At 49.3% G+C, this 23,299-nt stretch overlaps 1 protein-coding gene across 5 annotated transcripts in view; it reads left to right on the forward strand.

The window, feature by feature from the left end:
- The window catches only part of CARMIL1 (capping protein regulator and myosin 1 linker 1), a 317,914-nt gene that overhangs the window by 144,549 nt on the left and 150,066 nt on the right, over nucleotides 1-23,299 (forward strand). For all 5 annotated transcript variants that reach the window (XM_017344956.4, XM_089334373.1, XM_089334375.1 and 2 more), the window contains 3 exons: nucleotides 9,549-9,646; nucleotides 9,947-10,017; nucleotides 10,244-10,317. In XM_017344956.4, the coding sequence (XP_017200445.2) occupies nucleotides 9,549-9,646; nucleotides 9,947-10,017; nucleotides 10,244-10,317 (243 nt within the window). The remainder of the gene's footprint in view (nucleotides 1-9,548; nucleotides 9,647-9,946; nucleotides 10,018-10,243; nucleotides 10,318-23,299) is intronic.

Below are 23,299 nucleotides of genomic sequence, written 5' to 3' on the forward strand. Positions count from 1 at the left end.
CTTCCTGTGCCAGCACACGTCACACTGCGTGATAACGCCTGTGCATTTGTTGGTTCAGTGAGTGAGTGTTGAGATTCTGTTGTATGCCAGTCATGGTGCCACCAGCTGGGGCCCAGCTGTGAACACGGCCCCCTGGCCCCATGCAACTTCCATTTTAACTCAGGGAAACAAAGCTCCCACAGAGTGAAATGCAAAAATGAAGCAGCTCAATTAACTGGATTGAGGGAAACAGACAGGACTGGTACAATGGGCAAACTTATGACTTGAGAGGCCTCCCTGGGGCCATGGTGACTTGAATAGACTTAGGGAAGGAGCCCCTCCTATAAAGGGGGGGGGCACCATGTCCTCCCCAGGACATTTGCTCATGCTTTTTCTTCTGTCTAGAAAGTGGCAGGTGTCTTTGAGGAACTGAAGGATAACATATCCAGTTTGTCTGGAGTACAATGAAGAACAAAGGTGGGAAGAGATTAGGAATGCTACAAGGGGAGGCTGGAATGAGACACAGGCCAGGTGGCTTAGAACCTGCTGATTAAGAATTTGGAATTTTTAGTATTTCACAGAGAAGCCACTGTGATGTGTTGAGCAACGAGCTGGAGAAGTGAGATGGAGAAGGCTCAGAATCAGTAGGTGGACAGGTTTGGGGGAAATGAATCCCTAGTGGATCTGTTTTGGGCATGTGAAATTTGACACCTAGCACATCCAGGTGTGGATTTCAGGTGGGCGATGACATTCATGAGCCTGGGGTGTGGAGGATAGGTCCAGACTTGGCACTGGAAGAAAGGTGAGTCCGTAGCAGAGAGGTGGTCCATAATGCGTGGCTGTTGACGAGGCCACCGGGAGGGAGGGGACCCAGAGGAGGGGGTGTCTTGAGAATAAGGCCAACATTTAGAGATCAAACAAGAAAGAGCCGCAGGTGGTGGTGGATAAGGACAGGGAGAAAACCCTTGGCAACCCGGGAGGCTTTGTCCTTGGGGCTGAAGATGCTGCAGGCAGAGAAGTGTCCCATGCTCCGCGCTGTGAGGGGGGGACTGGAGCCGCTCAGGGGTGGGGTCTGGTTGGGAGTGGCGGATGGCCCCGTGCTGGGGGGAGCTCAGAATTGTGAACGTGGTATGGTCTGCCTACACAGCTTTCTAGACCAGTTCACCTAGAAGGGGAGCTGGTGAATGGAGTACATGGCTGTGTTAGGAGGCATCGGCAGTGGGAGAGGTTCTGGCTGGCAGCTGGGCGTCCGTTTCTCAGCAGTATCTTGAGGAGGCCAGAGTCCAGAACGTCCTGTCTGCTCGCGGGGCTGCCTGCTGCTTGAGCAGAGGTCGTGCTTTTATTAACCTTCAGCCCCTCGTCCTTGGCACATGGTACGCACTTCGTGAGGTTTGGGGTGAGCACACACATGGCCTGCTTACATCGTGGCCACTACGGAGAGAGGAGGCCACAGGAATGAGAAGGCAGGTGCTCCTTCCTGCAGAGCGGGGGCTGGGACAGCAGGTGCGTGGGTATCAATGGGAAGCGAGCGAGTGAGTGCCGGGGTCTACCCAAACAGGATGGAGTGGATTCCGAGGAGGGGGCAGGGAGAGATGTGGCTGTGCCCGTCAAGAGACCAGTGGGAGAAGCTGTGATTATAATTTAGTAAAGGACTTGGCACTGAACTCCATACCCTAAACGTGCTTGACTTGACTTGTGCTTTTCCATCCAGCAGTGCACAGAGCCTGTCACCACAAACCCTTACTGTTCTGTGAGTGGCATGGCATGCCTTGCTTTTGAAGTTCCTTAGGTTTTACTACATGGTTTTGGCAGGGGAAGTGCACGATTATATTGGTGTTGGTTATTGTAATCAGAGAAGGTGAGAGGATGGGTAATTGTATCCTTCCGTTTATATTCCTGGTGTGTCGAAGTCAAAATGGATAGTCACAGAAATATTTCCTAGATGTAAATAATATAGGGCATGCAAAATAAAAATGTCCTCATAATGTCAGACATCTCACTCATAGTAAACCACAGAACATGATGGAACTACCGGAGAGTCCTCAGCCTTGTTGGGGCAATTGTCCCATCCAGTGTATTACTGAGCCCGTCACGGGGACCTCTGTCCTCGTCCCCTTGCTTGCTCAGGGCAGTCCTGGTGGGGACTGATGGCCAGGAGACTGTCTCACGAGCAGGCATCAGGAGCCAGGGAAGCAGGAGGAGGCCAAGCCAGAGTAGCCCTGGATTTGGATCATCTGTTCTAGAATAATCTAAGCTGCATTTTCTGTCAGTATGAATATCTGCTTTGACCCAAATATAATTCTGAAAAGAGCAGCCAGGATCTAAATCAAATATGTTTAAACAAACAAACAAGTATCCCATCAGCTGTCTGATGCTTAAGAGAATACAGGTAGGAAAAAAAAATAAATATTCACAATAGTGCCTTTTTTTTTTTTTTTTTTTGGACAGGCAGAGTGGATAGTGGGAGAGAGAGACAGAGAGAAAGGTCTTCCTTTTTTTGCCGTTGGTTCACCCTCCAATGGCCGCCACGGCTGGCGCACCGCGCTGATCCAAAGCCAGTAGCCAGGTGCTTCTCCTGGTCTCCCATGGGGTGCAGGGCCCAAGTACTTGGGCCATCCTCCACTGCCTTCCTGGGCCACAGCAGAGAGCTGGCCTGGAAGAGGGGCAACCGGGACAGAATCCGGCGCCCCGACTGGGACTAGAACCCGGTGTGCCGGCGCCGCAAGGTGGAGGATTAGCCTAGTGAGTCGCGGCGCCGACCCACAATGGTGTTTTCTCATCTCCCCTCTGCAAACATTTGTTCGGGTGTCTCTTCCTCTGTCCTTCTTTACAAAGTGACAAATTTTTCCTCATCAGATAACAAGAGCTTATTTTAAAATGTAGAGAAAACATAGAGGTTACAGGGAAAATTTAAGTCTACAGCTCACCTCAAAGGACCTCTCTGTTAGCGTGTTTTGTGCCGTTGGGTGTCTTTGGATGCCTCACTTCTGAGACCAGGGTAATGAGAGGGCCTGGGAAATGTTTCCAGCCTCCGTGTTCTTCAATCTGTGTTCACCAGACTGTGTGTGTGTGTGTGTGTGTGTGTGTGTGTGTGTTTCTGGACAGGCAGAGTTAGAAAGAGAGACAGAGAGACAGAGAGAAGGTCTTCCTTCCGTTGGTTCACCCCCCAAATGGCTGCTGTGGCTGGCGCACTGCGCTGATCCGAACCAGGAGCCAGGTGCTTCCTCCTGGTCTCCCATGCGGGTGCAGAGCCCAAGGACTTGGGCCATCCTCCACTGCCTTCCCGGGCCACAGCAGAGAGCTGGCCTGGAAGGGGAGCAACCGGGACAGAATCCTGCGCTCTAACCAGGAGTAGAACCTGCTGTGCCGGCACCACAGGCAGAGGATTAGCCTAGTGAGCCGCCGCGCTGGCCCAGACTGTGTTTCTAATGGTACTTTTGCTCGGGAAGCCGGGATTCAGTATGACTTTAAGCTTTTCTAATATCTAAATGTCTAATGTGTACAATGAAGCTAGATGTTTTAACTGTTAAATGATACCATTAGTGTTTAGAAAATGTTAATCCAAGGAATTCCTTGGGCATTTATAGGTAGGCACAGTCTTTTCTGCCCTCTTGGGTTTTATAGTCCAGAGGAGGTGTGAGAAAGTTCCAGGGACAGCAGGAGGAAGAGTGTGAGAGCTGGCACCCTCAGGTGCCAGCAAGGGAAAGGCCAGCTTAACTCAGGATGGCCAGGCAGTAATGTTTAGGTTTTGTTTATTTTCTTCCGTTTTTGAGAGGAGGGATGGGCCAGGAGTGTTGGGGAGGCTGGGAGCCTGAAAGGAGAGGGAGCAGGTGCCCCTGGCTCAGTGAGAGCTGGAGCCCACATGCACCAGCCTCGAGTTAGCAGAGTTACCCAGGGGTTGGCCAGGAGGCAGGGAAGGTTCACAGCAGGGAGCTATGAAGGCTTTTGCGTTTTAGAACAAAATGGGAGTCCCTCAGGGAGGAGAATGGATCTCTGTGGGTGGAAGAAGTGAATCCTTCGGGGGAGGGGGATGAAATTACAGGCAAGACAGCGCATGCCCTAGGGCCCTTATCTGTAGAATGGGAACAATGGTGGGAATGCAGTTCTGTGAGGATGGCGTGAACTGTATCTGAACTGCCTGAGTTCTGGTCTGTAGCCGCCTATGACTGTTGTAGTCAGCCACGCAGATGTGGAATGGAGGCTGTGCTGCTGGGCAGGGGACGGGTGGCTGGCTGACTTTTCAGGAGGATGAATAACAGACTTCTCACGTGACTTTTTTCTTACGTTTTTGGCCTGCTTGATTGTTCTTTCAGGTATGTGATATATTTGAAAGTTGCCTGGGTATTGTCAGTATGTCGGAATAATATACTTTCTTTACTACAGTAATAAAGGTGGTATTGTCAGCTCCTTTATAAAGCCAACAACTGGAGGAAGTATGACAGTGTGAGGTCACTGAGGCGGGCACTTTGCATGGTGGTTAAGATGCCCTTGGGACACTTGCTTCGCCTATCGCAGTGTCTGTCTCCAAGCTCTGTCTCCACTCCAGCCTCCTGCTACTGAGCACCTTGGGAGGCAGCAGTGATGGCTCAGGTCGCTGGGTCTGTGTCACCCATGTGGGAGACTTGGGTTGGGTGCCTGGTTCCTGGCTTTGGCCTGCTCCAGTTCTGGCTGTTGTAGGCATTTGGGGAATGAATCAGCAGATTGGAGATCTCTGTCTCTCACGTAATAAAATAAATAAGTAAAAAATTGAAGAAATTTTAAAAAAGGAAACATGAGGCTACTATGAAGAAAAGTGGCAAAATAGGAGTTTTTGCATCGTTGAAAGAAAATGCACCTGCTCTGGTCCCATAGGTGACCCAGCAACAGGCAGCCTTTTGTTGTGGTGTGGTTGGCGTCAGCACAGCATGTGTGATAGTTGCCATATTGTCTGACAGTTGCCATATTGTCTGAGATGATGAGCCTTGGAATTAAGCTTTAAACAATCAGTGACTGTAAATGGATTGCAATAATGTATCGGCCCGTGTCAACAGTTTATCATGAGCGTCGCAGGAAGAGCCCCTCTGCCTGCCATCCGGTTCCTGGTTCTTGCCACAGAGAGCTGTTTTCTGGGACTGGTGGAAACCAGATGCTTGCAATGCAAGTGTTGCTGACTCAGCTCTGCAAGTGAGTGGTTTCTGCTTTCTAGGCGTTGGGTTTTACGGCGCTTGTTCTGACAGATGCTCTGGCTCTGTGACAGCTCCGGGCTCTGTGCATGTGGGCACATACTGAGATCTTCGCTGTCATCCAGCTGCAGGCAGACAGCTGCTTGTGCGGCGTGAGGGGCAGCGTGAGTTGTTGGTTGTTTTGCACTCGGTGCTCCTGTGCATAGTGTTAAGGTTACCTAAGAAACAGTTGCCGTCTCCTGGAAGCTTAGTTCTTACAGCTTTATCGCTTACAGAAACAGTTGTTTCAGGAGATCCTCCTCCTTAGAAAAAGGAAGAGGAGGATGGTTAGAGGAGCAGAGCTCCTTGGAGAAGCCCTGACAGACACCTCTGCGAAGGGTTCACACTTGTGACTCGCCAGCCGCCCTTCCTGAGGGAGAAGTACCAGTGTGGCTTTAGGAGTACAGTGGAGGCTCTGTTTCCCTCATCTACGTGGTTTCTCTCTCCCTGTAACCTGAGACTACCACACTGCCTCAGTACATTTGCTGTTGCTGAGAAGTACCTGTGGTGCAGGCGTTGTGGTGCACTAGGTTAAGCTGCTGCCTCGGACACCTACATCACGTATTGGAGTGTCTGTCTGAGTCCCAGCTACTCTGCTTCTGGGCCAGCTTCCTGCTTATGCACCTGGGAGGCAGTGGAGCTTGGGTTCCTACTACCTACCTGGGAGACCAGTGTGGCCTTCCAGGCTGCTAGCTTCAGCCTGACCCAACCCTGGCTGATGTAGGCATTTGGGGAGTGGACCAGTGGTTGAAAGATCTCTCTCCCTCTCTATGCCTTTCAGATAAGTAAACCTTAAAAAACAAAACAAAAAAAAACAAAAGAAAATACCTGAGGCTGGGTACTTATAAAGACTTCCAGCACGAAGTCACCACTTCCAAACTCCAGCAGCTGCCTTTCTGCTCTCTCTCTCTCTTTTTTTTAAGATTTTATTTATTTACTTGAGAGGCAGAGTTACAGACAGAGAGAGGGAGAGACAGAAAGGTCTTCCATCTACTAGTTCACTCCCCAAATGGCTGCAAAGGCCAGAGCTGGACCGATTTGAAGCCAGAATCCAGGAGCTTCTTCCGGGTCTCCCACGAGGGAGCAGGGGCCCAAGTACTTGGACCGTCTTCTGCTGCTTTCCCAGGCCACAGCGGAGAGCTGGATTGGAAGGGGAGCAGCTGGGATTAGAACCGGTGCTCATGTGGGATGCCAGCACTGCAGGCGGAGGCTTAGCCCACTAAGCCATAGCACCAGCCCTGCCTTCCTGTTCTTAATCCACAACTTCCTGGCACAAACATGTGCCTTGTTTTCCTCTTGTTTTGGGTAGCTAACCTCCATCCCATGTGTCTGTCATTGAAATAGCATGTTCTGCGGTTCTGCTGAAACAAAGCCAGAATTTTCAGAGATGTGATCCCAAATAAAGTCTGGTAAAAGCCCAGCTTGCTGGGTGCAAGGTTTACCTAATTCAGCTGCAGAAAGGATGGGCCTGCTTCTGACAGCTCTGCTGTGGCTTTGCTTTCCATTCTCTAAGTCAGGGTCAGGGGTGGGGAACCTTTTTATTCCCAAGGGCCATTTGGATATTTATAGCACCATTTGCAGGCCATACAAAATTATCAACTTAAAAATTCACCTGCTATAGATTTAATGCATTTCAAGTTCCACCTGCAGTTGCTCTGGGAGGGTCAGACTAAGTGATGTCGCAGACCTTATATGGCTGGCATATAAGGGGATGTTCCCGGCATCCCCTGCCCCTCTTGTAGCCAGAGATTAATGCCAGAAGATGGTATTGAACCAGGATGAAATGTTTCAGTTACCAAATTCCATCCTATAATTTTAGTTTGTGAATACTTTTCCAACGGAGTCACCTCCAAATTAAGGACTTATGGAGTAACAGTCCTTCATCCCAGTGCTTCCAAATGCTACAATGGTGATCTTGCACATCCACGCCAAGTTTGAGGGAATTAACAAAATCCAACATCTGGTGGGCATCACCAGTTATGCCTCGGTCAGAACACTTAAGCATGAAGAGTATTTTCGGTGCCAGCGTTACGTTTGCCTGTGCATGCATTGGTGGGTATTTGAGGTTTTCTCCCAGAGTGGAACGCGCTGACCAGGCCACGCGAGTATCTGGCAGTTTTATTTGGAATCCATCCAATCAGAAAGCAGAACTAACTAGGGCCCTTGTCTTCTGGTCTGTACAAGGTGAGTGCAGGTCATTGGGATGCGTGAGAGCAGAAGTGCTTCTCAGCCGTGGAAGATTCGGGGTTGTTCACTACCACTTACAGCATCAGCCAGAAAAATCCAAAATCTGAAACACTCCCCAGTCTGTAACCTTTCAGATGTCACCAAGATGCCACAAGTGGAAGGTTTCACACCATGAAGCTTTGTTCCAGGCATAAAATTATTTAGCTATTTTATTTAGAATTCCCTTCGGGCCATGTGTATAAGGTGTCTGTGAACCATAAATGAATCATGTGTTTAAACCTGGGTCCCATCCCCAACCTATCTCATTGTGAATATGCAGATATGCCAAAATCTGGAGGAAAACAATCCCAGGTCTGAAACACTCCTGGTCGCAGCCTTTCAGGCAGGGGCCTGGAGCATTGGCCAGGCCTCATCCGAGTCCTCCACTGCTTCTGTCCACTTCTGTCCCCGCTGTGTTCCTGGTGTCCCCGCTCAGTGAACCTGCAGCCGCCCCAGGCATGGGCAGCCGAGGCTGCAGGAGAAAGGGCTGCGGCTGTTCTGCTTGGTGCCACCAGTCGTGGCCTTGACCTTCATCCGGGCAACTCCCAGTCCTAGGGACTTCCTCTCTGTTTCCCAAGTCCTTTCTCTCTGTATTGCCTGGCTGTTTTTCTTTTCCCACCACACACAGGCTGGCCTTGGTGGACACCATCTGTCTCGTCTCCCTGCTCCCTGGTTGCAGTCCTGCCTGGCCCCTCACCTTGTGTTTCACCTGTTGGGCTCACACAGCCTGCTTCCTGCCTGGCTCTCCAGATCCCGTGGGATACTGTTCCCTCTCCCCTTGCTGCCTCCCCAAGCCTCAAACACACATGCACGCATGCATACACACACACACATGCACAGTCACACACATGTACACACACGTGTGCTGCGTACACCCACGCACACAATTTGCCATTTGCAACCATACTGAGCTTCTAGGAAGCAGACACGTTCCCACCTCCCTTTTCCTGGGCCCTGGCTCGCACCTCCAGCACCAGGCTTCTCCTGGTGACCTCTTCATCCCCCCTCAAGTCTGAGGGAGCATCCCTAGCCGAAATATTCAGAAGCTGAAGTGTTCCCACGTCTGAAATTTGTTGAGTGCCGCTCCCAACACTTCCGGTCCCTAGCATTTTGAATAAGGGGTACGTAGCCTGTGCTACCTCCCTCAGAGCACTTCCAAGCTCCTGTCTTCCCCTGCAGGGAACCAGTTAAGTGCCCCTCTCTGCTAGCCCCTAAGACCTGCCCCTGCCCTCCTTTTGTTCTTTTCCCATATTACCCATTTGTTTGTATTAACTCGTGTTGATAAATGACTGGCCTTGTGAGGGTTAAGCCAACATCTGCTCATAGCTGTTGCCTGGTGCCTTGAAATGGGTCTGGGCACACTGTCGCCTTTGAGTAAAAATTTTTGAGTTAATGAATTCACAAAGTTTGCAGTCATCACCATGGGAGAACTAGGACGGCACCAGCTGACATTAGTTGAGACTTTCCCATGGAGCTGGGGTTGTTCCAGTAATGTTACAGGTGTTAATTTCCTTCTTTCTGGCAGCAAGCCTGCGGGATAAGCCTTCTTACTGTGTGCTTTAGGAATGATGAAAGTGGGGGTGGCAGCCTGCAGTGGTAACCACTGCTCTGTCCACCCTCTGTGTGTGTGAGCAGGAGCTCTAGGGGCTGCTGGGAGGAGCTGGGCATCTCTCTGCCCCCTGACGAATTATAGTCCGGGGCAAACGAGAGCAAAAGGAAACTTCCACTATGAAAGGATCAGTTTCTAGGTGGACGTATGCACAGGGTGGTATGCCAGGCCAGAGGGGGATACTTGTACTTTCTTTGAAAACTAGTAAATGATACTTCGTATGAATATAATCTAATAACCCATTGTATAAAACACACTATTTTCTGACTATTCTAACAAAATCTCATGTCACAAAGCAACGTAGCAAACTACATTGCTAAATACATTTAACTTCAAAAAGGGAAGTTCAATAAAGGGGTAGATTATGAAGTTTCTATAGATTTCCATCTCCTTGGATAATGGAATGATATGTACCAAAATTGTAGTAACACCCATTTTGGCTTTTTAAAAGAGGGGGCATGTCACCAAATCGATTTTTAGGTGCTGTTCCCACAGCCTCACGCCGACCTGTGTTGTTGTGGATGCCCTTACAGGAGAATCATGAAGAAGGTGTGCATGGAGCCAGCCGAGCGCCTGGCCAGTCTCCAGGCGCTGTGGGACAGCCAGACGGTGGCGGAGCAGGGCCCCTGCGGTGAGTGGCTGGCTGGAGGGTCCCCATCCCCCTGCCAGGGAGTTAAATCTATTTCTAGGATACTACGGTGAAGGTACAGTTAGCTTTAAGGTATAATTAGCAAGGCACAGACATCACATTGGTGCACGAAAGTCCTGTATTTAAGCCGTTGATGCATCCTGCTCTGTAGTTACTGTCGAACAGGGGGAATCTTTTCTGTTGTCCCAGAAGAAAGAATAATGAGCTCTGTCAACTTTTACATTTTAACTGCAAAGCTCTTTTGCTGAAAATCAGCCCTTCACCGTTTCTGTTCTGTTTCAGGTGGATTTTCTCAGATGTACGCCTGTGTTTGTGACTGGCTTGGGTTTGCATACAGGGAAGAAGTGCAGTGGGTGAGTGTATCAGTGTCCGTGCGTGTTCACACACATACGTGCATGAACGCTCTGCAGAATATTCTAGCGTTCGACTGCCTTGTTTCCTTGCTCTTTTTTGTTTTTGTTTTTCTACCACTTTGTCTTCAGAACCTTCCTTGGGTCGTGCAAACATCTGCCTGTGTCGTTCTTTAATTCTCTGGTCTGTGTCTTGTTTCTGTGATTGTTTAAGTTATGTTTCCGATAGGATGTGGACACGATCTATCTGACGCAAGACACCAGGGAACTGAATATCCAGGACTTCAGTCATCTCGACCACAGGTAGGCTTCGGCTTGCGGTCTCCCGGTCTGTGTTCCGAGCCGCTGCTCTCGGGTGGCACTCAGGGATCTACATGATTTCTAGGGAATCCTTTCCTGAGGGTCTTTTCTAAGGAGAGTCTCAGGATCTTGGATTTTTGTCTCCCAAGCAATAGCCCAAAATAGAAGTGTATTGGACACTATGGATGGCCCGTGGGGATGCGTGTGTGTACCCCACACCCACGGTGTATAGTTAGAAAATGTGCAGACTCTCAATGTGGAAACAGTGTGATTTTTTTTTTTTTTTTTGGTTCTCATTCCAGCCCACAAAAGCCCATTTAATCTATGCTGTATAGAAAATGTAGTTGTTTTACCTAATTACTGTTTAGAACCTTTTTCTGTGGCGGAGTTTTAGACGGAAATCCTAGCTAATGACTCTAAGTGCCCTGTTTCTCCGTGCATTGGGGATCACTAGGCAGTACGTGCACATGGTGATAAGAATCGGTTTGAGAAAATCTTCCTTGTGTGGTGGCAATGAACCAGTGAGCGCGGTTACAGGTTTTTGGAGAGACTTGTGAGTGGTGAGCCCTTGGCATGAGAGTCTGCAGGTCTGTGGTCGCCTGAGCCAGGCCAGCCCTTGGCCAGTTCCCCCTTCTCAGCGCGAACAGACCTGTCGGCCGCTCTCTGTTCTCTCCCTGGGACAAGGCTTGGCCCCTTCCTTTCCAGGATGTCCGTTCATCCTGGCCCATTCAGTCTGTTCACCCCAGTCTGCTGCTGCTTGCTCTAGGTGGGCCCCTGTCCAGGGAGTTTTTCCTCTGTGTGTGGATTGAGAGAGAAATCCAAGATCCCAGCTGTGCTGATGCCACGTGGACACCTGGAGCAGCACTCAGGATTGATGTTGCCAGTACCTTGTCCCCCAAAATAATGCTGCAAATTATTTTTCCGCCTACCTGGGAGGAAATCCAAGATCCTCCAGGGTCTCTGAAGAGGCCTAGCCCACAGCAGGGGGTGGGGACCAGGTATCCTGGATGGATGTGCCTCCTCCTTGTGCCTCCTGCATCTTCGGGGCTGGGAAGCAGGCTCGGATGGGTCCGGAATGGAGCCTGAAGACCTCGAGTCTCGCTCTCAAGGCTGGGTTTGCCCCTCTTTTGGAGGGGCAGAGTTTTCTCTTGCTTCCTGTATGTGACGGGACTTCCTACTGCTGGATTTAGGCAGGCTGTTTCCTAAGTAGCTCATAAAAAAAGTGAACCCAGAGAGAGAAAAAGGGACAATATTTCTCTGTGTAAGAGCTTTCCAGTAAAACACAATTACGTGTGGCGTAAGATACGATTACTCAGGACTCTGGATCGGGTTTCAGTGTTTCTGGTCCCAGGAACCCTTCACATTTGAAAGGTGGTGGGTCTTTGTGTATGTGGGTCATGTCTATGGGTACTTGCCTCATTACAGATGAAAACTAAAATTAGAAGCGTGTATTAACTCTTTGCAGAATAGCATTAATGGAGGCTAACGTAGATGACGTCTTTAGGAGGGATCAGTCTATTTCTCCAGGAGCTAAAGTAGATGAGCAAGAAGTGTGGCACCAGTTTTCGCTTTCACCGACCTCTTCAGCGTGGGACTTAATGGGAGACAGCTGGATTCTCAGTTCCGCTCCCGCCTGCGGTCTGCTCTTTTGACTGACATGCACAGAGAGAAGCCCGTCTCTCACTGATGTGTAGTTAGGAGAGGCAGTATTTTTAGTAGCCTTTCTGCATAACTTGTGGGTATTCTTTGACTTTCCATGATGCCCAGTGAGTGCTGGTTCCTTAATGGTAAGTCGCAGTGTCCATGCTGAAACCTTACCAGGAAGCTTTTTGGTATTTTGTTAAAAGGCATTTGGTCTGTCTTGTACTTTGAATGGGTTTGACCTGTACCTGACTGTGTGGCATCTAGAGAATACTGATTTACCGATTTAGACGTGACTTCCAAGTACTTTACTTTTGTTGTGCAGTACTGAAAAGACAAGAAGGCCGGCACCACGGCTCACTTGACTTTTGTGGAGAGGTGATGGATTTTCAAAGCTTGTTAGATGTCACCCCTTCTGCCAGTAACCACCTACACTGGCTTTTTCCTAGAAGCCCAGTTCTTCACTGGATAAAACTTCACAAATGGGCCAGTGCCACGGCTCAATAGGCTAATCCTCCGCCTGCGGTGCTAGCATACCAGGTTCTAGTCCTGGTCGGGGCGCCAGATTCTGTCCCGGTTGCACCTCTTCCAGGCCAGCTCTCTGCTGTGGCCAGGGAGTGCAGTGGAGGATGGCCCAGGTCCTTGGGCCCTGCACCCGCATGGGAGACCAGGAGAAGCACCTGGCTCCTGGCTTCGGATCACCACAGCGTGCCGGCTGTAGCGACCATTTGAGGGGTGAACCAATGGAAAGATTTCCCTCAATTCAAATTTTGGATTCAGATATGTGATTTTACTTTTGGAAAAAACTTTTGGGGTGATTTTTTTGAAGTGACAAAGCTCACCTCTTACATCTTAGACCAAGTCTGCCACATCCCAGTTCTGATTGGCCATCAGTTATCTGTCATTTTCCTCAGGGTTCTGTTAGAAAAGAAGTTAGCTCTGCATATGGCTTCAGCCGTTATGCAGACACTTGGCCTGCAGACCCTTCTCACTGTGGTCACAGAAGTGTTTTGTGTGTACTTCCCATTTAGTTAGAATATTAAAAGGCGTGCTCAAGGGTTGAGATTTTTGTAAAAGGAATAATTTTTACTGCTTCACCAAGGACACTGAAGTGTGTTTTACAAAAGCGGTGTGGCTGTGTATGGCAGTGGGGGATCCAGCCGAGGCTGTCTGGCTTCTCAGCTGGAGAATTTCCAGTTTATCAGTCAATACTGCGTTAGGGGGTGGGCCAGAATCATTTCCTTTTCTTGCTTGACTAAGGAGCTAGAAGGACTTTTCATTCCTGAGACTCTGGAACAGGGAGAGACAGCCTTTTTGTAAAGGGCCAGATAGCGCATGTTGTCTACCTGGAGTTAGGTGATTCTACTGTAGCAGTGTGAAAGCAGCCGAGAGCGTGTGGCTGTGTCCCAGGAGCCCTGGATCTCGCCATCGGTGCCTCTAAGGTGGGTTTCTGTCTCCAAAAGGAAATAAAAGAAATACAGTCAGCCCTCTGTGGATCAGAAATATTCAGAAAAACAATGGCATCAGTACTAAACATGTATGACTTTTTTTCCTTGTCATTATTCCTTAAATAATAAAGTATAACAACTGTTCACATAGCATTTGCATTGTGTTAAATATTGTAAGTAATCTGAAGATGATCTGAGGTATAAAGGAGGATGAGTGTAGGGTGTGTGCAGATATTACCCATGTGTTATAAGGGGCTGTAGCTTCTTGGTTATTCATATCTGCCAGGGGGTCCTGAAGTGTTCCCCCGAGGACATTGGGGCTAACTGTATTAGAACTATTTAAATTTGTTATTGACTTACTTGAAAATGTATCTATTTTACTATTGTAGTTTTTACTGTATAATAAGAAAATATTTTAAAAAATAACGTTGTTTTCAAAAATTTTTGTAATACTGGGCTGCAAAATATAAGTTCCCTGTTGCTGAGAGCATCTCTCCTGCTGATTTTTTTTTTTTTTTTTTTTGACAGGCAGAGTAGACAGTGAGAGAGAGCGAGAGAAAGGTGGTCTTTTTTGCCATTGGTTCACCCTCCAATGGCCACCGCGGCCGGCGCGCTGTGGCCGGCGCACCGCGCTGATCCAATGGCAGGAGCCAGGTACTTATCCTGGTCTCCCATGCGGGTGCAGGGCCCAAGGACTTGGGCCATCCTCCACTGCACTCCCTGGTCACAGCAGAGAGCTGGTCTGGAAGAGGGGCAACCGGGACAGAATCCGGTGCCCCGACTGGGACTAGAACCTGGTGTGCCGGCGCTGCTAGGTGGAGGATTAGCCTAGTGAGCCGCGGCGCCGGCGGTCTCCTGCTGATTTTTAAGAGCTTAAACTTGTCCTCAGAGCTCTTTATTTAAAAGAGAGAGAGAGAGAGAGAGAGAGAGAGAGAGAGAGAGAATCTTCCATCTGCTGGTTTTCTCCCCAAATGGCAGCAACAGCCAGAGCTGGGCCAGGCTGAAGCCAGAGCCAAGTGCTTCTTCCAGGTCTCCCACATGGGCGCAGGGGCCCAAGTACTTAAGCCATCTTCTGCTACTTTCCCAGGTGCATTAGCAGGGAGCTGGATGGGAAATGGAGCAGCCAGAGCCCCTATGGGATGCTGGCAGCTTAACCTGCTGGGCCACAGCGCCAGCCCCTACAGCTCTGTCTTAAGGACCTTCAACTTCAGTGTTGACTGCCTCATTCTTGTATGTCTAATCTTTTCCCATGATCCTTACTATTAAAATTAGAGTCAACCTCTGTTTTTAGTCCTGTTAGATGGCCTGTGTTTTAGTTAGCTTTTTATTACTGTAACAGATGTCTGAGAGGAACTACTTAGGGAGGAAGGGTGAAGTTTGTTTTGACTTTGGGTTTTGCAGGGTCCCAGTTCAAGATTGGGCAGCCCCATGAGCGTGACGAGGGTGGAGGCGGGCAGCAGTGGAGTGTGGTGGAGGAGCACTCAGATGGCAGACCAGCAAGCAGAGAGAGAACACCTTGGCCATACTTTGCTTCTATAACCAACCCTCTCACAAGAACTACCTTCTGGAGCCAGCATTGAGGTGCTTCCCACGCCGGCATCCCATATCAGAGTGCTGGTTCAAGGTCTGGCTACTCCACTTCCAGTCCAGCTTCCTGCTGATGTGTCTGGGAAGGCAGCAGAAGATGGTTCTAGTATGTTGGCTCCAGTTCATGTGGGAGACCTGCATGAAGTTCATGGCACCTGGCATCAGGCTGGCCCAGTCAGTCATTTGGGGGATGAACTAGCAGATGGAAGACTCTCTCTCTCTCTCTCTCTCTCTTTCTCTCTGTGTGTGTCTCCCTCTCTCTCTCTCTGCATTCAAGAACTACCTTTCAAGGGTACCCTCACAGTAGCCTAAGGACCTCCCACTAGGCTCACCTTCCAGACGTTGTATTTCTGGTCAAGTGTTTAACACGTGGTCCTTTAGGGGACAGCCAAACCATTACCCAAATAATTGCAGCCTGTATTAGTATTTTCCTAAAACAAATTATAACAAGTTATGTTTGGTGGACATTTCTGTGTAGTAGAAGTCTGAGTATGCTTATCCTCAAAGGAATCAATACATACTTAAATGTTTTAGTTGTCTGGAAGGGCTCATTGTGGCATAATTTGAATGTGATATGGGTCATTACATTAGAGAGAGGTTTCTTTCTTTTCTTTTTTTTTTTTTTTTGGTAAGTTGTCTTAAAGGAACCATTAGGTAGGAAAGTTGTGAGCAGGAGAATGTATTCTTTTTTTTTAAAAAATTATTTATTTATTTAATTTGAAAGAGTTACACAGAGAGAGAAGGAGAGGCAGACAGAGAGAGAGGTCATCCATCCGCTGGTTCACTACCCAATTGGCCTCAATGGCTGGAGCTGCGCCAATCCAAAGCCAGGAGCCAGGAGCATCTTCTAGGTCTACCACATGGATGCAGGGGCCCAAGGACTTGGGCCATCGTCTACTGCTTTTCCAAGCCTTAGCAGAGAGCTGGATCAGAAGTAGAGCAGCCAGGGATGCCCACATGGGATGCCGGCACTCCAGGCAGCAGTTTTACCAGCTAAGCCACAGCGCCAGTCCCTACATTAAAGAGGTTTTACAGAAAGTCATGCATTTCTCATTTGGGGATGGAGTCATAGAAAAAGGTGGAAGAATTGGACAAATTGGAGATCTGATGACAGATGCCACATGGGCTTTAACAGTGACGTCTGTGATGGACTGGGGCGTGTCACCAACAATGTGTGGTCATCCTCATATGTGTGCATGATCTTCCCCTCCGTGACAGTTCGGGACATCATTCAAACGCAAGTAAGCGACATTGTTCACTTTGTTAAAATGTGATTCTGGTGCACGCGCACTGAAGGGGTTGGTGAATACGGAGGGGCCAGGCCTGGCTCTGTCAGCCTCCCCGTGGGAGGTGCAGGGGCGGAGGAGACGGGCGTCTGAAGGATGCGACCCACCAGCGCTTGGAGGAGGTGGTTTAAGAAGGATCAGGTGTGGCAATAGGGGGCACTGCCTTTGTCCCTGCTGTTATCACAGAGACCCCACGAACAGCCTCACCTGCTGACTTGCCGTTCCTCCGAGACACGCTCAGTGCTAGGATACCGGGATCCTTAGCGGTCCCATGGGGCCTCCTGAGCTGGGACACGGGGGAGCGTGAGGACAGTCATGTGCCTCCTGTTGGCGCTGAGCCTGCTGCTCTTGCTTCCTGATTCTGAATATTCTGCCCCTCCCCCCCCAACCGCGAAGGTCTCCCTGAGTGCTGCAAGGTGGATTTGTGAGCAGAGTGGGTCCCATGACTGTTGTAGTTGTTTCTTTCTTTCCTCTGGCTCTGTCAGAACGGACTGTGGGACCAGGCACCCCGTGGTTGCTGAATAAGCACGCGGGCGTGAGGATGGCCGTTGTTCCGTTCGATGTATCCAGTTAGTCCCTGGAGAAGGGCAGTCATCACCTGGTACTTGGAAAAATGCCCTGCTCAGATGTTATTGATAGGTTCCCAAATTACACTTAAGTATATTCTTTGAGTTTGGTCTGGTTTAGGTATCGCTGGGTCAGAAAGAGGCACAGATTGAAAAAGGCTTTGTGGTCCATTTCTCAGGGGGGTCTCGCAGTGGTCTGTGGGGTGGCGTGTCCAAAGTATGATTACCCTGTAATTGGGGGTGGCAGGGACAATGAGCGCAGAGGTAGTGATGCCGAGGAGAAGAGAATATATTGCTTGAAGTACATCTATTGCTCTCTTCCTGGAAGGTTTTTGAGAGCAGCTAATCTCATCAGTCCTCCAAACACTCAGTGCCATGCATGGCTGAGGTTAAGCTTGGCTGATGAGGGCCCAGCCACCAGGCTCACGCTTCTGTGTTGTCATGTTCCTCTCTGTTCAAGGCCAAGGTCCCGAGTGTGATCTTCCTGGGAGGAGGTCCAAGTGTTGGTTGTGGGTGGCAAGGTTGTCCCGAGGGCATGGCTCTAAGTCTTTCCTCATCTAAGCTCCAGTTTCTTCCTGCTCATGTAAGAAGGAAGAACTGCTGGTTGGAGAGTGGGGATTAAGCGTGGGCAGTGCTGGCTTCTGTTTCTATCCCCGGTATTCTTTTTTTTTTTTTGACAGGCAAAGTGGACTGAGAGAGAGAGAGAGAGACAGAGAGAAAGGTCTTCCTCTGCCGTTGGTTCACCCTCCAATGGCCGCCATGGCTGGCTCTCTGCGGCCGGCGCACCGCACTGATCCAAAGCCAGGAGCCAGGTGCTTCTCCTGGTCTCCCATGGGGTGCAGGACCCAAGCACTTGGGCCATCCTCCACTGCACTCCCTGGCCACAGCAGAGAGCTGGCCTGGAAGAGGGGCAACCGGGACAGAATCCGGCGCCCCGACCGGGACTAGAGCCTGGTGTGCTGGCGCCGCAGGCAGAGGATTAGCCTAGTGAGCCGCGGTGCTGGTCCTATTCCCGGTATTCTTAAGTGATTCTGTGGGACAGTGGTCTCCACCCTGGGTCAGCCAAAGTACTGGTATGTTGGGGCATGTGGCGTAAATGGAACTTAAGCAAATTTTTTTCTCATCCATTTTATTTGTTAATATTGTATTTTATACTAGCACAGTGGCACATGTATATAGTTTACAAATAAACACATTTTGGGGGGGGCGTACTCAAAATACATTCGTTAAGAGTGAATGTTAAAAAAAATGTAGAGGCCCCTCAGACCTCTGAGACTGTCCTCACCTGCAAAGCATTTCGGTTCTTCACATCCCTGGGGGCTGGAGAGTAGGCCAACTAATAATTTAGTGTTACACAGGACATCTCCCTCTGTGCATTGCAATGCTAGGAAGAAATCTCTCATGTAATGTTTTACATTTTTTAAAGCTCTCCAACTCCTATTGTCAAATGAGATATCGATAGAGGAAAAAGTCTCAGTTGACCCTAGTGAGGGCATCAAATGAATGTCTGAAGATAATGCTGTGGCTCCGAGTTCACCAGCCTTGTCCCATGAGCATGGTCCACTGTGCCCACACACACAGCACGGAGAGCTCATAAAACACACCTCGTCTTGGTCTACGGATGTTCGTAAGATGTGTTAGAAGGAAGTGCCCCCTCCTGTGGTTTGTGCAGACACTAAAAATCATCACGATGACGTTGGCTGAATTACTGCTCTTCCCACTTGTGCTTTCCCAGTGTGGTAGTGGTTGGGGTTTGATACGTGTCCTTCGAATCTTTCAATTGCTTTGTTCTTGATCCCTGCCTGTCATCATTCCCACTGCTTAAACATCGCAGCGTCTCAACAATTTCGGGAAGATGGCAGCGGGGGAAGCAATAGGGGAGGGAGATTTGGCCTGAAAATGATTACTAGAATAACTAACGTCTCAGCAAGATCAGAAAAGTGAGGTCGGTAGATTCTGTGAAATGTGGAATAGCGGAGTTTGGCAAGAGATCTAGATGGCAAATCTCTTGCCAGTTTTCTTTGTTTTTGCATCTTTTAAAAATAGCCCCTAAATATCAGCCATTTTTGATGTTCAAAATAATAAAGTGTGCTTGTTACTTGAAAACTCATTTCAGAATAAGTCTTAACTGTTGATTATAAAATCAGAACCCAGGGCTGAGTGCTTGTTTCAGGGGATCGGACACTGCTTGGAGCACCTGCTTCCCATAGCAGAGCCTGATTGCCGGTTTCGAGTCCCAGCTCTGCTTCTGGTCAGTGCACGCTCTGGGAGGCAGCAGGTGATGGCTCAAGTCCTGGGGTCTCTGCCCCCCACATGCGAGATCTTCTTGGTTTCTGGCTTCAGCCTGGTCCTGGCCTGGCTCTTGTGGGCTTTTGGGGAGTGAACCAGCAGATGTGAGATCTCTCTTGGTCTCTCTGTTTCTGCCTCTCAGCCTTTCAAATAAAAAATGTAAATAAGCAAAAATGTAAACACTCAATCAGAAGCTGACTTGTTAAATGTGATAAAAGGGGTTTTGATTCTTTGATGTAAAAACCTGAGGACAGGGTTTCGCTGTGGAGCAGGCTGAAGACTCTTTTTGGGTGGGAAGCAGGTTTGTCCTTAGTGAAATGGTGGTAGCTCAGTGGTTCAGACAAGAGGCTCACCAGTCGGACTGGCTGGATGTCACTCCTGCCTCCCTCTTTGTGACCATGGGTGAGGTCTCTGGCCTCTTTATTTATTTGAAAGGCGGAGCTACAGAGAAGGAGAGAGGTCTTCCATCCACTGGTTCACTCCCCAAATGGCCACAATGGGCAGAGCTGGGCCAATCTGAAGCCAGGAGCCAGGAGCATCTTTTGGGTCTTCCATGTGTGTGCAGGGGCCTAAGGTCTTGGGCCATCTTTTACTGCTTTTCCAGGCCATAGCAGAGAGCTGGAGCAGGAGTGGAGCAGGCGGGACTGAACGAGCACCCATATGGTATGCCAGTACTGCAGGCAGTGGCTTTATCCGCTAAGTCACAACGCTGCCTCTCCCCTCCCCCCACCCCCTTTTTTTAAAGCACAGCCTATCACCACTTCCCACCATGAGAAAATCAGTTACTATGGCAATGACTGGTGTTTGGGAATCTTCCTACCTAGGTGATGTGACACCAGCACTCAGCGCAAGGGTTGGTACCGCAGACACAACTCCTGCTGGACACTCAGGCTGTTCTCTCTGCAGTAAGGTGGGGTCCGCAGAGAGGGGGGTGGGCGGCAAGGAGTCCGTGTGTGTGCCCAGTTGATGACTTACCCAACATTTCCTCATTCTCACTGCTGCTGTGTATCCTAAGAGAGCGACCATGAGCTTCCGGAAGTGGGGTCAGGTGCTGTCTTGTGTTCCTGTTTACGGCGGTACCCCTGACCATGATCGGCTGTGTGCTTTTGTTGTTGTTGTTGTTTAAGCTGTAAGTGTTAGTTGCACGCCCACTTCGGATTTCCTTACCCGGGTCTCCGTGTGTGTTCTGGCCGTCGGATGGCCGGCCACTCAGGAGCAGCGAATTCTAGGGATTCTGAATGTCGCTCAGTCCGGACCTTGACATTTCCTTAAGTGTTTGCTGAAGCACTCCCAGGACCCTTGGTCTTCTCACGTGTAAACCTCCGCATTCTATGCATATTCCAGCCCGGTGGAGAGGTGCTAGGTGTCTGAGGGACTGCGGTTTTCTGTGTCGCTGTGTGTAGCTGTAGTTTACTCTAGTTTTGGTTTTATTCTCTAGTGTATGAACATGCCACAAGCGGTATTTTTCTTTTTTTGTTTTTTGGTCAAAGATTTATTTATTTTCAAGGCAGAGCTCACAGAGAGAGGGAGGGACAGAGTTTCCACCTGCTGGTACACTCCCCAAATGGCTACAATGGTAGGAGCTGGGTTGGTCTGAAGCCAGGAGCCGGGAGCTTCTTCCTGGTCTCCCACGTGGGTGCAGGGCCCCAATCACTTGGGCCATCTTCTGCTGCTTTTCCAGGCCATCAGCAGGGACTGGAACCGGCACCCATATAGGATGACATCACTGCAGGCAGATGCTTAGCGTACTGCACCACAGTGCCAGCCTCTAGCTTATTATTTTTTAGGAGCAATACTGCTAAGGCTATTCTAAAGCAAAGTGTGCAGTTGTATACCAGGATGCAAATAATTGTAAATTCCATCCGTGATGTCTACCACTTCAGTTGAGAAATAAAAAGGGAGTTGTCTCTACTTAGAAGGCTTATATGTATCAATTTTCAACTGTAGTCCCCTCTTTTCCCTCCTACCCCACCCAATTAACACTAAGCATCCGAACAATCCTTATGATTCTTGATAGTTTTATAATGAACTTAAAAAGAACGTGTATTTTGATTGGGCCCACATTAGCTCTCTGAGCTCATCTGGAAGAATCCTCTGTTACACCTCAGCTCGGTTCTCTCCCTTGCAGCCCTGGTCACCTACACTGCCACCTCCCTGGGTCACACCCTCCTGATGTAGCAGAAGTTACCTTTCTGATGCATATCTTTGCAGAAAAGCTTTTTATGGTTACCTTGCCTACAGTGCTGCTTCTCCAGTGTGGTTCAAGCCCTATTCTAGGCACCAGGTGCTCTGGTTGTCTACTGCTCTGTGCTGAGCCATTCCAGACATAATGGTTCTCAGCAGGAGCACCCACGAGTCCCGGTGAAACCGTCCTCATTCGTATCTGGGGTTGATGTCGTCATCCCCCGGGAGATCTGTATGGGGGCCTTTGTGTGCCATCGGGGCTCCTTACAGCAAGGTGGTTGGGCTCTGTGAGTGACTGTGCCGAGAGAGAAAGAGAGAGAGAGAGAGAGAGATCTCATTTAAGGGCTTCTGTGTTGTTTCTGGTTTCCGACATTTATGAATGCAGCTGGGGAAACAAGTAGCATGCAAGATTTTGTATAAAGTTCTTTTTCTGTTTTGGTGACTACCTAGGAGTGGGATTACTGGTCACACGGCAGGTGTGTGTTGAACCTCGGAAGACCCCGTCAAGCTGTTTGCCACTCTGAGAGGGCCGTCTTTGGCTCTCAGCGGCATTTGATGGTGCCAGTTGCTCTCTGTGTCAGCATCTCTTGCTGTCAGGTTTTGTCTGTGTTTTACAGTACGTTCATTCTCAGGACCTTTGTCCTCGTGGTCAGGCTGCTGGTTTGGACGCCTGCAAACCGTATGAGAGTACCCGAGTCTGAGTCCCAGCTCGCCCACTCCCAGTTCCAGCTCTCTGCTTGTGCATGCCCTGGCAGTAGCCGAGTCCCTCCATCTCCCTGTGGGCCATCTCGATTGGGTTGCTGGCTCTCAGCTTGAGCCTCAGGCCGGTTATAGTTGTGGTGGGCATTCAAGGAGTGAACTGGCACCTCAGGAGTCTCTGTCTGTCCGTCTTGTAAATGAATCAATAAATAACAAATATTAGCCATTTGATAGTTGTGCAGTGTTAGTTTATGTTGTTTTTTTCTCTAATGCATTTTCTTCATGGCTCATACATTCAGGCATCTTTTCTTGTGCTTCTTTATATGTACGAGTGTATCTTATTTTGTAACGTGATTGTTTAAATCGTTTGTCCATTTTTTAAATTTTGGTTATTTTTTTTAATTGAGAGATTTTTTTTTTTTAATATTTACTTATTTGAAAGCCGGAGTTGCAGAGACAGAGGGAGAGATACAGAGAGAAAAGTCTTCCATCTGCTGGTTCATTCCCCAAATGGCTGCAATGGCCAGGGCTGGGTCAGGCTGAAGCCAGGACCCAGGAGCTTCATCCATGCCTCCCATGGGGGTGCAGGGGCTGAAGCACTTGGACCATTGTGTGCTGCTTTCCCAGGTGCATTAGCGGGGAGGTGAGTTGGAAGTGGAGCATCCGAGATTCCAACTGGCACCCATATGGGATGCCAGCATTGCAGATGATGGCTTAACCTGCTGTACCACAGTACTCGCCCAGTGATTGTTGTTGGTGCTTTCTGAGAATTTCTTAAACATCTTGGATACAATTAGTTGGTAGAAATGTGGCTTGTAAATAATTCCTCCTAGCATATGGCCTATCTTTTCCTTTTCTTGAGGAGCAGAAGTTTTTTTGTTTGGATAAGTTCCAGTGCATCAACTTTGTTTTCTTTTATAGATCATGCTTTTGGTGTCAGATGTAAACTCTCTTAGCATAAGCCATGCCTTCTTCTATTCCCCATTTCCAATGCTTAGAACACGTGTCCCACCCCACCCTCAGCTCTGAGGCTTGGTAACTTCTGCAGGAAATCTTCCCTGACCCGCTTGTCTTGATGGGGGACCCTGCAATGTGCACCCGTGGTACCTTGGACTCCCTCTGACCTCTGGGGCTTGTTCCGGTCTCTTGTGAGGCTGTGCCAGGCTGGCGTTGTCACAGGGCAGGGACAGTTTGCTGTGTCCATTGCCATGGCAAGCTCAGCGATGCACACAGGGTGGCCGGCTCGTGCTGACTGTAAGAATGCTGGAGTTGCCGACCCAACGTG

This window comes from Oryctolagus cuniculus, chromosome 5, assembly GCF_051225735.1.
Source record: "Oryctolagus cuniculus isolate XC-2025 breed Fujian yellow rabbit chromosome 5, ASM5122573v1, whole genome shotgun sequence".
NCBI lineage: Eukaryota > Metazoa > Chordata > Mammalia > Lagomorpha > Leporidae > Oryctolagus > Oryctolagus cuniculus.